The 11,574-nt window shown below is 39.7% G+C and overlaps 1 protein-coding gene across 4 annotated transcripts; it reads left to right on the top strand.

Annotated features, from left to right (window-relative positions):
* The first annotated feature begins 3,815 nt into the window (after window positions 1-3,815).
* LOC307020207 (putative G-protein coupled receptor 160) lies at window positions 3,816-11,549 on the top strand. 4 transcript variants are annotated; one of them, XM_079651437.1, is made up of 5 exons: window positions 3,816-3,900; window positions 4,034-4,210; window positions 4,392-4,852; window positions 8,057-9,000; window positions 9,623-11,549. In XM_079651437.1, the coding sequence occupies exon 4, from the start codon at window positions 8,117-8,119 to the stop codon at window positions 8,990-8,992; it is 876 nt and encodes a 291-aa protein (XP_079507563.1). In that variant the 5' UTR covers window positions 3,816-3,900; window positions 4,034-4,210; window positions 4,392-4,852; window positions 8,057-8,116; the 3' UTR covers window positions 8,993-9,000; window positions 9,623-11,549. The 4 variants fall into 4 exon arrangements, with proteins under 4 accessions (XP_079507563.1, XP_079507564.1, XP_079507561.1 ...); XM_079651438.1 differs by lacking the exon at window positions 4,392-4,852 and having other exon boundaries at window positions 4,034-4,195; XM_079651435.1 differs by lacking the exon at window positions 4,392-4,852.
* Window positions 11,550-11,574: the final 25 nt, after the last annotated feature.

Here is an 11,574-nt window from a genome sequence, read left to right as displayed (position 1 = left end):
CTTGTAGGTTAACAGTCCCTCATTTATTATTCAGCTGAATCAGCTGATGATACTAATAATAAAGTCAAAACTATTTTTTTTATTCTACTAAATTCGTACAAAACAAAAACGTATAATTCATACACACAAATGAACAAAATTAGTAGAAGGGGGAGGGCTGAAGCATATGGGGAGTAGCCCTCCCGTGCATCATCATTGGCATCAATATAACAATGGAATTTATTTCGTCAAAAACGAATAGAAATTAAGGAGTACCAAAAAATAAAGAAAACTAATGAAAACTGGAGAAAAATAAATAAACAAAATAAAAGTTAGGGCAAGAAAAAAAGTAAATGCACATATAAATAATATTGGGAATATCCAATATTTGTTAGCTGGAATTATAGTGTATTTTTCAAAAAAGCAGTTACTGGTATACGATCAAAACTGGTATCTAAAGGGTTAATTTTGTATTGTGATTAATTAAATCATTATGTAAATGAAACACTTCATGAAAAAATGTAGGAAACATTTTTGAAAAATATTGATCCGTCATCATTTTATTGCAGCTCAAATACAAATCTTTTATTTTTTAACAGGGCATTAAGTGCAAATTTAAATTGTTTACAAAATATATTAAAAGATTATACAGATAATACCAAATAGGACCAATTTTGTCAATGGCTGCCTACTCCACTCCCCCCCATCTCATAGAAGTTTCCAAAGATTTTCATAATCATGCTTTTTGGTCTCAATTTTTCTGGCTCTTTTCTGACTGTTAGCTAAGCAATGGCTTTGAAGCCAAGTCTTGACATACATCTGGTCTGAACTTGTTCAGTGGAGGGAGGGCCAACACACTTGATGAAAAGCAAGGCTGACATACTTTTTACCTCTAGGGAGCTTCTAGTTGTGGTTAAAATGTTCATCTGACTAAACCCACGTTCACACTCAGCTGTGGAGATGACTAGAGTGTTCACTGCTTGAAGGAGGGGTTTCAGTTCTTCTGGTGCTGAGTGGTATCATTTCATCAACAGTTTTGAGTCTTACCAGCTAACACTAGAGAAAAACGTAGCTAAACTCCAAACTAAGATGTTATTGCTGCTTATGTTCATAGATTCCACCTTTGGTGATTAAAGTAATGAGTAATGACTAAGATTACTGACTCTTGACTTACCTGTTATTTTTAGTCTTTTTAAATATGAAGTCCCTCAAATCGCGGTGTCCTCCTTTACCTGCGCTACCTGCGCTAGTGCTGCTATGCAGCTTCTGGCTCCTGAAAACAGCTGACTGACAATAGGGTGGAGCATGTTTAACCAAAGAGTTAAACATCTTAAAAACTTCTTGATCCAAACAAGCATTTTAAGATACACAGATATGAACTTAAAGGTCCCATGTCATGCTTTTCCGGTTATTACCCGTCCCCTTGTGTATTCTGAAAGTTTTACATTGACGTGCCCATACCCAAATGGACCAATCCGTGGAGCTCCTCACACACACACACTCTCTCAGCGGCGAAACTGTGACGCACTTGCACTGTAGGTGAACTGCGTTTGGGGGTGCGGATGCTAGTGGAGCCTCGCAGATGAGGGTGCTGCAGCCCCTCAGCCCTGAAACACCGTTGGTGTGAATGAGGTACCATATAAAACGACACGCCCGTTCTAAGCCGTGTCCCTCACTCCGCACATCCCAAGCTGCATCCCCAAAAAGTTTATTATGTTGTTACATCGTTTTAGATGTTATGTTTCAGTTGTGCTCTTAATAAGCCATTAAAACAGTAAAAACACGTTCAGTTTCCTTTTGCTTTTTGTGTCTCCTGTTCACAGAAACATACCCATCTGTGATGGAAAAAGAAAGTAATCCAAAAGTAATCTAAAAGTAATCTGATAACGTTACTTTTTTAAGACACGTAACTGTAACTGTATTCAGATTACTTTCAGAGCCATGTAATCAGTAATCAGTAACTGATTACATTTACAAAGTAACCCTCCCAACCCTGAACGTAAACTAATTACTTTACCTTACTTGTGGGACAAGTTTTAGTTTCAACAATGGGTGCTCTGCTCTCTTTATAACAAACAGAATATGCTTTTTTTAAGTTCACTGCAGTATACTGTATTAATTAAGAGCTTTCACAGCATTTTTAATAAATCCCCTGTCCGCCCACTGAGCTGTCAAAGAGGAAAAAAACGAATTGAATATTCAGGCAAAATATTGTCTAAAGATTTCAAATAAATGGCTCGAAAAATATAGTTTACAAATACTTTTTAATTTTAATACATGAAACACTCTCACATAACATTATATGACATACTCACATTCCACATTAGGCAAGGCAGGTTTATTTATATAGCACCTTTCAACACAAGGCAATTCAAAGTGCTTTACAAAAATGAAAGACATTAAGAAAATGGCATTTCAAAACAGTCATTAAAAAGCAAAGATAATAAAATAAACATTAAAAGAAAAAATACATGAATAAAAGTTACAGTGCAGTTTAAGAAAAGTCTTCAGCCTGGATTTAAAAGTAGTCAGAGTTGCAGGTTTACATTACATCACATGTTTCTGACACTTTTATTGAAAGTGAGTTTATTGAAACAAAAAAAAGAAAGAATCCTGCAGCTACATTGACTTATCAAAATCAATGTTGGTGTTGGTTTTTAAAAGAAGAGGATTTCTCCTTTCAACACTGAATGCTGGAGAATTTTCCATTAAATTCATTCATTCTTTAACTAGGCAACAATGATGTACAGGAAGATTAGCTTGGTCGTGCTTTTTACAGCGCTACGGCTTCCACAGATGACATTTTGTTATGGATTTTTTGTCAAAGCACTTCAGATATTCATTGCTATCGGGATGTTAAGAGCACTCCATGGAATATAACAAAAAGTGTATCTCGAGCCGGTTTCAAACTTACCTACCCCACCTTTAATATTAACTTTAAAATCATTATAATAATAAATGTCCTCGAAATAACCTCCATACACCTCTTTTATTTAACCTGATGGTATGCCTGTTCTTTATTATTTTATGTTGTAATTGTTTGTATTATAAGTTGACTAAGTTGTTTTGAATATTATCTCTTTTTTTTTTGTGAAGACCATTAAAAAATACTTCAAACATGTGCAAGAGAGCAAACCTCAGGCAGTCATCAGTAGAGGAGCAGGAACAGTAGTTTGAAACCAAAGCCTTTATTTCCTACATTTTTCATGAATTACTACTGTACTCTTGGGGGCCTCAAAGCCTATTTGCAAAGGATTTGAATAAATTGAACCACACCTTGTTTGCACCTTGAACCAACACTACAGTTAACCTCACTTACTCTTTGGTGCTATGAAGTTTAATTATGTTGAAACATAATGGGGGGTTAGCGTCCCAAACATCTTCAAGAACAATGAAAAAGAAAGTGTGACGTGCATTGATTTGTTGACATCACCCCCTGTTGTATTTGGTGAAAAACGTAAGATGTATGATGTTTACATTACATTACATTTAGCTGACGCTTTTATCCAAAGCGACTTACAATAAGTGCATTCGACCAGGAAGATCAGATAAGTGCATCAGGCTTCATAGAGCCAAAACATTTCAAGTGCTCAACTGGCTTTAGATGAGCCAGTCCTTTGTTAGTATGTAAGTGCTCTGTTAGTAATTATATCGCTCAAAGTGGAGTCGAAAGAGATGAGTTTTCAGTCTGCGCCGAAAGATGTGTAAGCTTTCTGCTGTCCTGATTTCAATGTGGAGCTCATTCCACTATTTTGGAGCCAGGATAGCAAACCCACATGTTTTTGCTGATGGGAACTTGGGTCCCCCTCGCAGTGCGGGTGTAGCGAGCTGTTTGGCTGATGCAGAGCGGAGTGCACGTGCTGGGGTGTACAGTTTAACCATGTCCTGGATGTAGGAAGGACCAGATCCATTCGCAGCATGGTACGCAAGTACCAGTGTCTTGAAGTGGATTCTAGCAGTTACTGGAAGCAACTGCTCCTCCGCTCCAGTGAAGGGAGCGGAGGAGCGGTGTGTTGTTTACACTAACTGCTCCCTTTGCCACACCTTTGTCCAGGTGTGGCAAACCGACTTCCCTCTCTTTCACCACGCCTTCTAGACAAAAGCTTTATTTTTCTAAGTACAGCTGCACGGAAGCTGGATATGTGGTTACCTCTCAAAGGGAACAGAGACGGAGAAACAGTGCTGTATTTAACATCTGATGACCAGTATCACATAGGTAATACATCCAAAGGTAACTATCTTTGTTTTGAATTTGTGGGATTATTGTACTGCCAAAGTCTCCTGTCAAACTGAGAGAAATATTTAAATTAGGGCCGGGACTTTAACGCGTTAATTAAGATTAATTAATTACACAAAAATTAACGCGTTAAAAAAATTAACGCATTTTAATCGCACTTATTTTTGTACCGCAGAACGTTTCTCACTGGATGAGTTTCAGGGGTACCGATTATACTGGAGCACCAACTAACGTTCATGACTTCAAACAACAACAAACCACAGTGAACAATAGTCGAACGAAGAAGCTGATGAGACCGCTTTGGTTGGCCCCGTGGATGGGACATTTTGTTTTAAAAAACGGACGGATGGAAGCGTCAATAAGAGCACGGTTGTTTGCAAATTATGCAAAAAGGAATTTGCATATCACCGCAGCACATCAAGCCTCAAGTATCACCTCAATGCAAAACCTATATCAGCTAGCATGGAAGCTAGCGTGGACGTTAGCCCGACTCGGAGTACAAGGACCCACACCCAATTCGCGTTGATCAAACAGAGTGGCCTATGCAACAGAGAGATTTTATTTTTCATCAGGATATTGGAAGAATAGGAGGGATTGAGGTCAATCACTGGCACTTTTTTATTTTTATTTTAAATGGTACAGTACACTTTATGTTGAACTATTTATTATGTTGTTGGTGCAACTGGCACTTTATGTTGAACTGTTTATTGTTTCGGCCAAGGTTATTGAGAGAGTTGGACTAAAATGTATTAGATTTTTTAAATCAACTGTTGGTAAATCAACAAAGTCTGTTATGGCCTCTGAAGCAACAGAGAGATGTTTTCTAATAGTCAGGGTTTCCAATGTTCTGAATGTACTTGAAAGTATTGTGTTTTACTTAAAAAACTAAGTGTTATAGTTTACAGAAGGTCTACCTACCTATAGGCTACCTGAATCTCTGAAATGTACTATATTCTTAAATATGCTATTGCTACACTTTATGGCCAGTGAACCACCTTGAAAAAAATAAACAATGTTTTGTTGCTTAAGCTTATGTATTCAGTCATTATTCAATGGTATACTAAAATCTATGTGAAAAAAATTGCTTCTCACTGTTCTAGGGTCAAATATTTCTATGTGATTAAAAATGCGATTCATTAATTACAAAACCTGTAATTAATTAGATTAATTTTTTTAATCGAGTCCCGGCCCTAATTTAAATGCAAAGCTTGATTACTGAGACTTCTGGTGCATTGCAGTTTCTTAATCTATTGGCGAATGTTGTGATTGTGAAAGCTCCAGAATACCTTATTGAGGTGAGCTTTTTGTAAGCCAAAAATATGTGGTTTAAAAAATCGGTATATTTTGGCCTAAAAACAGTCAAACGTAAGAAATACAGCTGTTTAACTTTAATATTAGAAAATGCAAACTTCACCTCTTCAGATCGCCCAAGAAATAATTCATCCCGAAACAGAAAGAAAGTAATGTTCTTCAGGGCCGTGGGAAGTAGGGGTGCTGAGGGTGCTGCAGCACCCCCTGGTGGATGACAGGGGATCTGCACTTCTACAAGATATAATACTAATATAATACCAAAAAAATGAATTTTCAGCCTTGATGTAACAACATTCATAATTAAGTAAAGATAACACCCTTTTCACCCTGGTTACATTTGCCATTTGTCCTGTACGATGGGCGCTGTAGTGATGAAAGTGGGGGATGTTGGCTTATCAGGCGCCCGTAGCTCACATTCAAAGTGAGAGAGATAGAGAGAGGGGGTGCACCGGTACCGGCGGGGATTGTTGTTAGCTTCTGCTGCACTAACGGATATAAGAAGCTGTTTCTACAATAATGTGGAGGGAGAGTTCTGTCCTGTCAGACTGAGAGGCTCAGTGAGGTAAAGGACTCTGAGGGTTTAGATAGTTCACTTTAGTCTAAATTATCTCAGTGAGTCTCAAACGTATTGATCACAATTATGTAAACAAATATTTCCAAGGCACAGCTTTATAATTATTAGGATAAATAAAAACAGGTTTGAAATCATTCCAATGTATAGCCTACTATAGGACAGTAAACCAAAAATATTGTTTAAAGTTGGAGAGATTTAAAAATATGCATAAATAAATCAATGTTAACTGGTAAAATAAGATATGAATGAACAACAAAAATAAAATAAGTTACATTTATTTGTTATTGGCTATGGTAGGTTATTGAAAATGTTCACATACTTATTTGATTAATAAAATGCAAACCGATCTTTTTCATATGGGTGTTTAGAGTTGTACCCCCTAGATCAGTCTCTAGGAATTGGGCGCTCAAAGTGCACCAGATTGAAGCATTTTACTTTAAAATGTTACAAAAATCTTCCCGGGGGGGCACCCCCGGACCGGCCTAGAGGATGTGAAGTCCACCCCCCCAATTAAAACATGTTATAATACTAAATACATTTGAAGCCTTTTTATATAAGCTGTCCACCATGTCAATATGTTTCTCTTTTCATAGTGTATTGGTCTTTTGTAGAGGTTTTTCATTGCCAGCTAAAATATTGCCTATAGGGCAGCACATTGGTCAGAACCAGCCCTGGTGTCATCCCCACAGCACTCCCCATTTGAAACATGTTCCCACGGCTATGATGTTCCTAGTTTCTGATATCCTCTAAAAGTGGGACTTTAATGTGCGAGCATACATTCAGTTAATTATTTCCCAGTGTAACTTCCGCTTTGATATCTTAATTTACTAAATGTTGTTTTTGCACTCTGTGGTTTTACTGGCGGCTACAGATTGACTGCAGTTTGGAAAAGTAGAAGTGAAAAATTGTCATGAATGACCCTTGCCCCTTTCACACCAACGCGGTTCCCGTTCTAGCTCCATGCTCGTGCTCTTCTGGTTCGGAACCGATTTTTTCTAAGCCGTTTTCTACAGGCACATTTTACCGGCATATTTTTCATTATGATTCTACTTGTGATGGTCGGACATGACAGCCTGTGCAGCCCATGTATTGATTCCATCCGATAGCTGCTACAATACAACACAAAACATCTGCCTGCTCTCCACAATGATCAATGGGGCACATGAAGGTTAGCGTGATACTCCTGAAACGAATACTTAGTTCATCTTTTTCAGAGACTGTGAGTCGCCAGTTGAAAGTTATCAATGTATTTAAAGGGGCAGTTTGCAGGATATTGTGACATCTAGCAATCAAGCTGCAGATTACAATAATAATAATAATAATAATAGTACATGTTATTTATATAGTGCTTTTCCTGGCGCTCAAAGCGCTTTACAAGCAAGTAAAGAAGAAAAATAACAACAAAAGTAAAAAGTGCTAAGCTAGTTGGAATAGGGTAAGGGGTTAGTGGATTAGGAGTTGAAGGCAAGAGTGAAAAGGTGAGTTTTGAGGGATCTCTTTTTACAACCAACTGAATACCCTTTGCACACCCCTCCCTTCAAGCATGTGTAAGTCAAAAAGCTTGATCTACATTCAGTGTTGGGTTTGACCTCGATGGACTACTGTAGAAACAAGGCAGTGCTCATTGTAAGTTAAAAAATAACCATAAGCAATAAGAAATCAAGTTAATGTCTTTATACAACATTCCTAATGATCCAGGTTAGATGTGAAAATTATGTAGATATTAGTTATCTGTTAAATATATCATTTGAATTGATGCTTATCCTTTTCTTTACCTTTTTTTCTTATCCCTTGGATTTGTTTGTTATTATAATTAATGTTGCTCTATAACAATATCATTTGGTAAAATTCCAATGAAATAAAGAAATAAATCCTACATACTGGTTCTTTAAGATTTGAAATAAGGTTGTAAGATTTGTTCAAGTAATACATTTAAATTATGTTTCCACCTGCAGCAGCAGAGCGTCCCTCCATAATGACCCCCGGTAGCTGCTGCACCTCTGGTTGAAAACACAATGAACGTCCCCATCGCCTCCATCCTGCGGGGCCTGGGCGGAAAATGTGTTCTCAACTGGGCGCTGGTGTTCTTCCAGAGGGAACACATCTGCCGAAGCTTCCTGGGAGTTTTCAGTGTGTCCCTGGCTGTTGCCGACACACTCCTGACCCTCTCCGTCACCGCCCTGCACCTCCAGGCTGAGGGACATCTGCTGGGCTTAAAGCTGACCCGGTACCATGTGTGTCTGCTGGTTCAGATCCTTGGAGAAGTCTACAGCGCTCTGCAGTGGCCGATCGTAGTCCTGGCCGGTTTGGACCATTTCTTCTCCATCACTCGGAGGTGGCAGGCCTCCAGCAGGTTGAGCCTCTTTGTGAGCGGCCTGCTGTGGATCCTCTCTGCTCTCTACGTCTTCCTGCTGTCTGATTTCAGGCCCGTCATAGAGGAAGTGTTTCACATCCAGATCCACCAGTGCTGGGTCTTCCACACCTCTCAGATCCTGCACATTGCTACGTCTCTCCTCCTGACTTTGGGCTGTGCAGCGTTGCATGCTGGATGCCTGACATTAAAACATCCTCCTTTAAAAGATCAAACTACAGACCAAAGTAGAGCTCTCTCCAGAAGAAGTTTTGTTCTCCAGACCCTGCATATATTTCTGAACACATGGGCTCTGCTCCTGGTGATCCCGGCCGTGCTCCTCCTGCTGCTTGTGGGAATCCCTGCCTACCTGGGCCTGAGCGGCGTCTGGCTCTGCTTCCTCAACAGCCTCCTGATAGCAGTGGTTTTATGTGCAGTCTGTCCCGCCTCGCAGCTGGGGCAGGGCTGGGGGGCCGTGCCGCACGACAGCTTCTGTGAGTGGAGATTTACATTTAGCCTGGCTTCGGAGGACAGAGCCTGACCACACAGGTAAACACAAACAGGTCTCGTGTTGGAAGATGTGGACTTAACTCTTGAGACCTCAATGTGGACATGTTTGGTCAGACCACTACTTGGCTATAATAATAACAATAACAAGATGGTATTGCTCAGAGAATCAGTGTGGGTGGGATGCTGCCATTGTTTCGCATAGTTGACCGTTAGCGTTTCGTGGCAGAATGGGCTTCTGGAAGCTTCTACTGTATCGGGAACTAGAATAGAAGAGGATTTGAGAACCTCTTCATATTGTCAGCTGACACATTTTGTCACTACAATTTTACAATTGTGCAAGATGCAGTCATGCAAAAAAACATGTTTTGATACGGCCAACAGGCCTAAACCTAAATAAAAATCTATAAAAGCTCTCATTGAACAGTTATTTTTCTGTCAATCAACTAATGAGTGTATCAGGTAATTGTTTCAGTTTTGTAATGTTTGAATAATTTCTGGGGAAATCTAAATGAACACAAGTTTGGGTATCAGTCTCCTATGTTATCGTGTTCAGTTTTAGTTATAGGTGTTTACTCTACTACTTAATTTTGTCTCAGTTTTGTTGGTGTTGTTTTTCAGACAGGCGCAGTATGAGTCTGACTCTTTGTTCTCCTATTTTCAGGAAAACGACCATTTGAATGCAAAGTCTGCGAGAAGGCCTTCAAACACCAACACCACCTGATCGAACACATGAGGGTGCACTCCGGGGAGAAACCCTTTCAGTGCGACAAGTGCGACAAGTGTTTCTCTCACTCCGGATCGTACTCCCAGCACAACTCTAGACGCAACTCTACTCGCTGCACGAATATCCGTCCTGACTCTGACCCGGTTCGAGACCTCTCTTACCTCATTCATACCAACGCAACTCCGGTTCAAGCTCCGTGCTAGAGCTTTTCAGGTTCAGAACCGGTTCTTCGGTTTAGCTCCGGCCCTTTTCACACCGCTCAGATTCCGACTGGCGCTGCGTCATTGCGTCATCGTTTGTGTCATGACGTAACCGTTTGCGTGCCTGCTTCATAAAGCCAAACCACGCGGAAACCCCTCACAGCTGACACCGACAACAACAACAATGGCAGATTGTGTTGAAGCGCTACTCGTTTTGGTTTTGCTCTGTCGAAACGAAATGGAAGAAATGGGACGACTTTCCTACCAAATTTACAGTCGTTACATGCTACATTCAAAACTGCTTTACAATCGTAATCATCAACTTCAACGAAGATTCCGATTCCCCCTGCCCCCGCCTCGACGTAACGTGACGTATGCGGTGCTTTTGCTCTAGCCGGACACAAACCGGATTCCGGAGCTAAGAGGCTGCTCCGCTGCGGTGTGAACAGGAAAACCCGGTGCTTTTCAAGCTCCAGCTCCGAACCGGCCCTGAACACCGTTGGTGTGAATGAGGTATCAGAGTTTCACTCGTCAGACCTGCATGTACCGCAGTTTGATGCTTGGACTACGGCCCCAACGTGACTCAGATGAGAGAGAGGGAATAAGAGAAAGTTCACGACTTCTGCTGTGCTGCTATGGAGATCCAGCTGGAGGACGACAGGAGAGGAAGAGATGACAAACGGCAAATTAAAGATATTCTTTTGGAGTAAAGTGGAGCTAGAATAAAGTCACCGCTATCTACAAAAGTCACATGTGCCTGAACTTGAGAAAACTACACAGTGAGTTTTGTGGTGGCAATGAAATGTATTTTTTTTAGTGGGGAGTCTGGGGACACATATTTTTCAAGCAGAACTTACAAAGTATCTTATTAAACGTGTAACTGACACAACCCCAGGTTGTTTTATCTTTTTTGTTTTTCTCATTGGGTCAGTCTCCGTGTACAAATTAAAGCCTGACTCAAACACGACTGTTTTAAAATGTCAAGCTAACAAAAAAATGAGGAAGAGAGTCAAACGCAAAAGCAAAGATAAGAATGTATCACTGGGTGGCGCTAGAAGACCAGCCAACTCTGAACTGAAGGCTGAAGACCACAATCAGCACTAATCATTCATAGTTCATTTAGTTATGAGCCAGGTTTATATTATTTGCAGTGTTGGAAAGTAACTAAGTACAATTACTCAAGTATTGTACTTTAGTACATATATTGATGCTTGTACTTCACTAAATTTAAAAGAGATATTAAAAAACGTGATGAACTTGATGTAAAAATTAAATGAGTGGACTAACTGTTTAAGGAACAACAAAGTAAAAGTATACAATATATATCACAAGACGTTCTAAACATTTTAAAGTGTATAAAAACTGTGTTTATCTACAACCGTTACAACCTGCTTGATGCAGCAATTAACAATCTAATGTCATACTGTATATTTAATTATGTATATCGCATATGGAGATTTTTTTTTTGTACTTTGAGTGAAGTGGCTGTCAGCACTTTGTCAACAGAATATACCATGCATCTGTTTTGAACTGTAATTCTTATGGACTTTTTAACAGGAATGAAATTGCTTGTCCCAAATAAAACCAGTAGGTGGCAGTGGAGGTCTGACCTGTTGCTTTTGTTAGCTTCAGGTTTGTTCTGACAACCCTGTCTTGAAGAAGTACTCCAATGTTTCAGACCTTAATTGA

The sequence above is a fragment of the Notothenia rossii genome (genome assembly GCF_949606895.1).
Source record: "Notothenia rossii genome assembly, chromosome: 9".
Lineage (NCBI taxonomy): Eukaryota > Metazoa > Chordata > Actinopteri > Perciformes > Nototheniidae > Notothenia > Notothenia rossii.
Note: the sequence above shows the minus strand (reverse complement) of the source record. Positions and strands in the feature narration are given on the sequence as shown.

Excerpts from the sequence above, each read along its gene's own strand:
- LOC307020207 (XM_079651438.1), top strand. The coding sequence starts at position 8,117 with ATGAACGTCCCCATCGCCTCCATCCTGCGGGGCCTGGGCGGAAAATGT.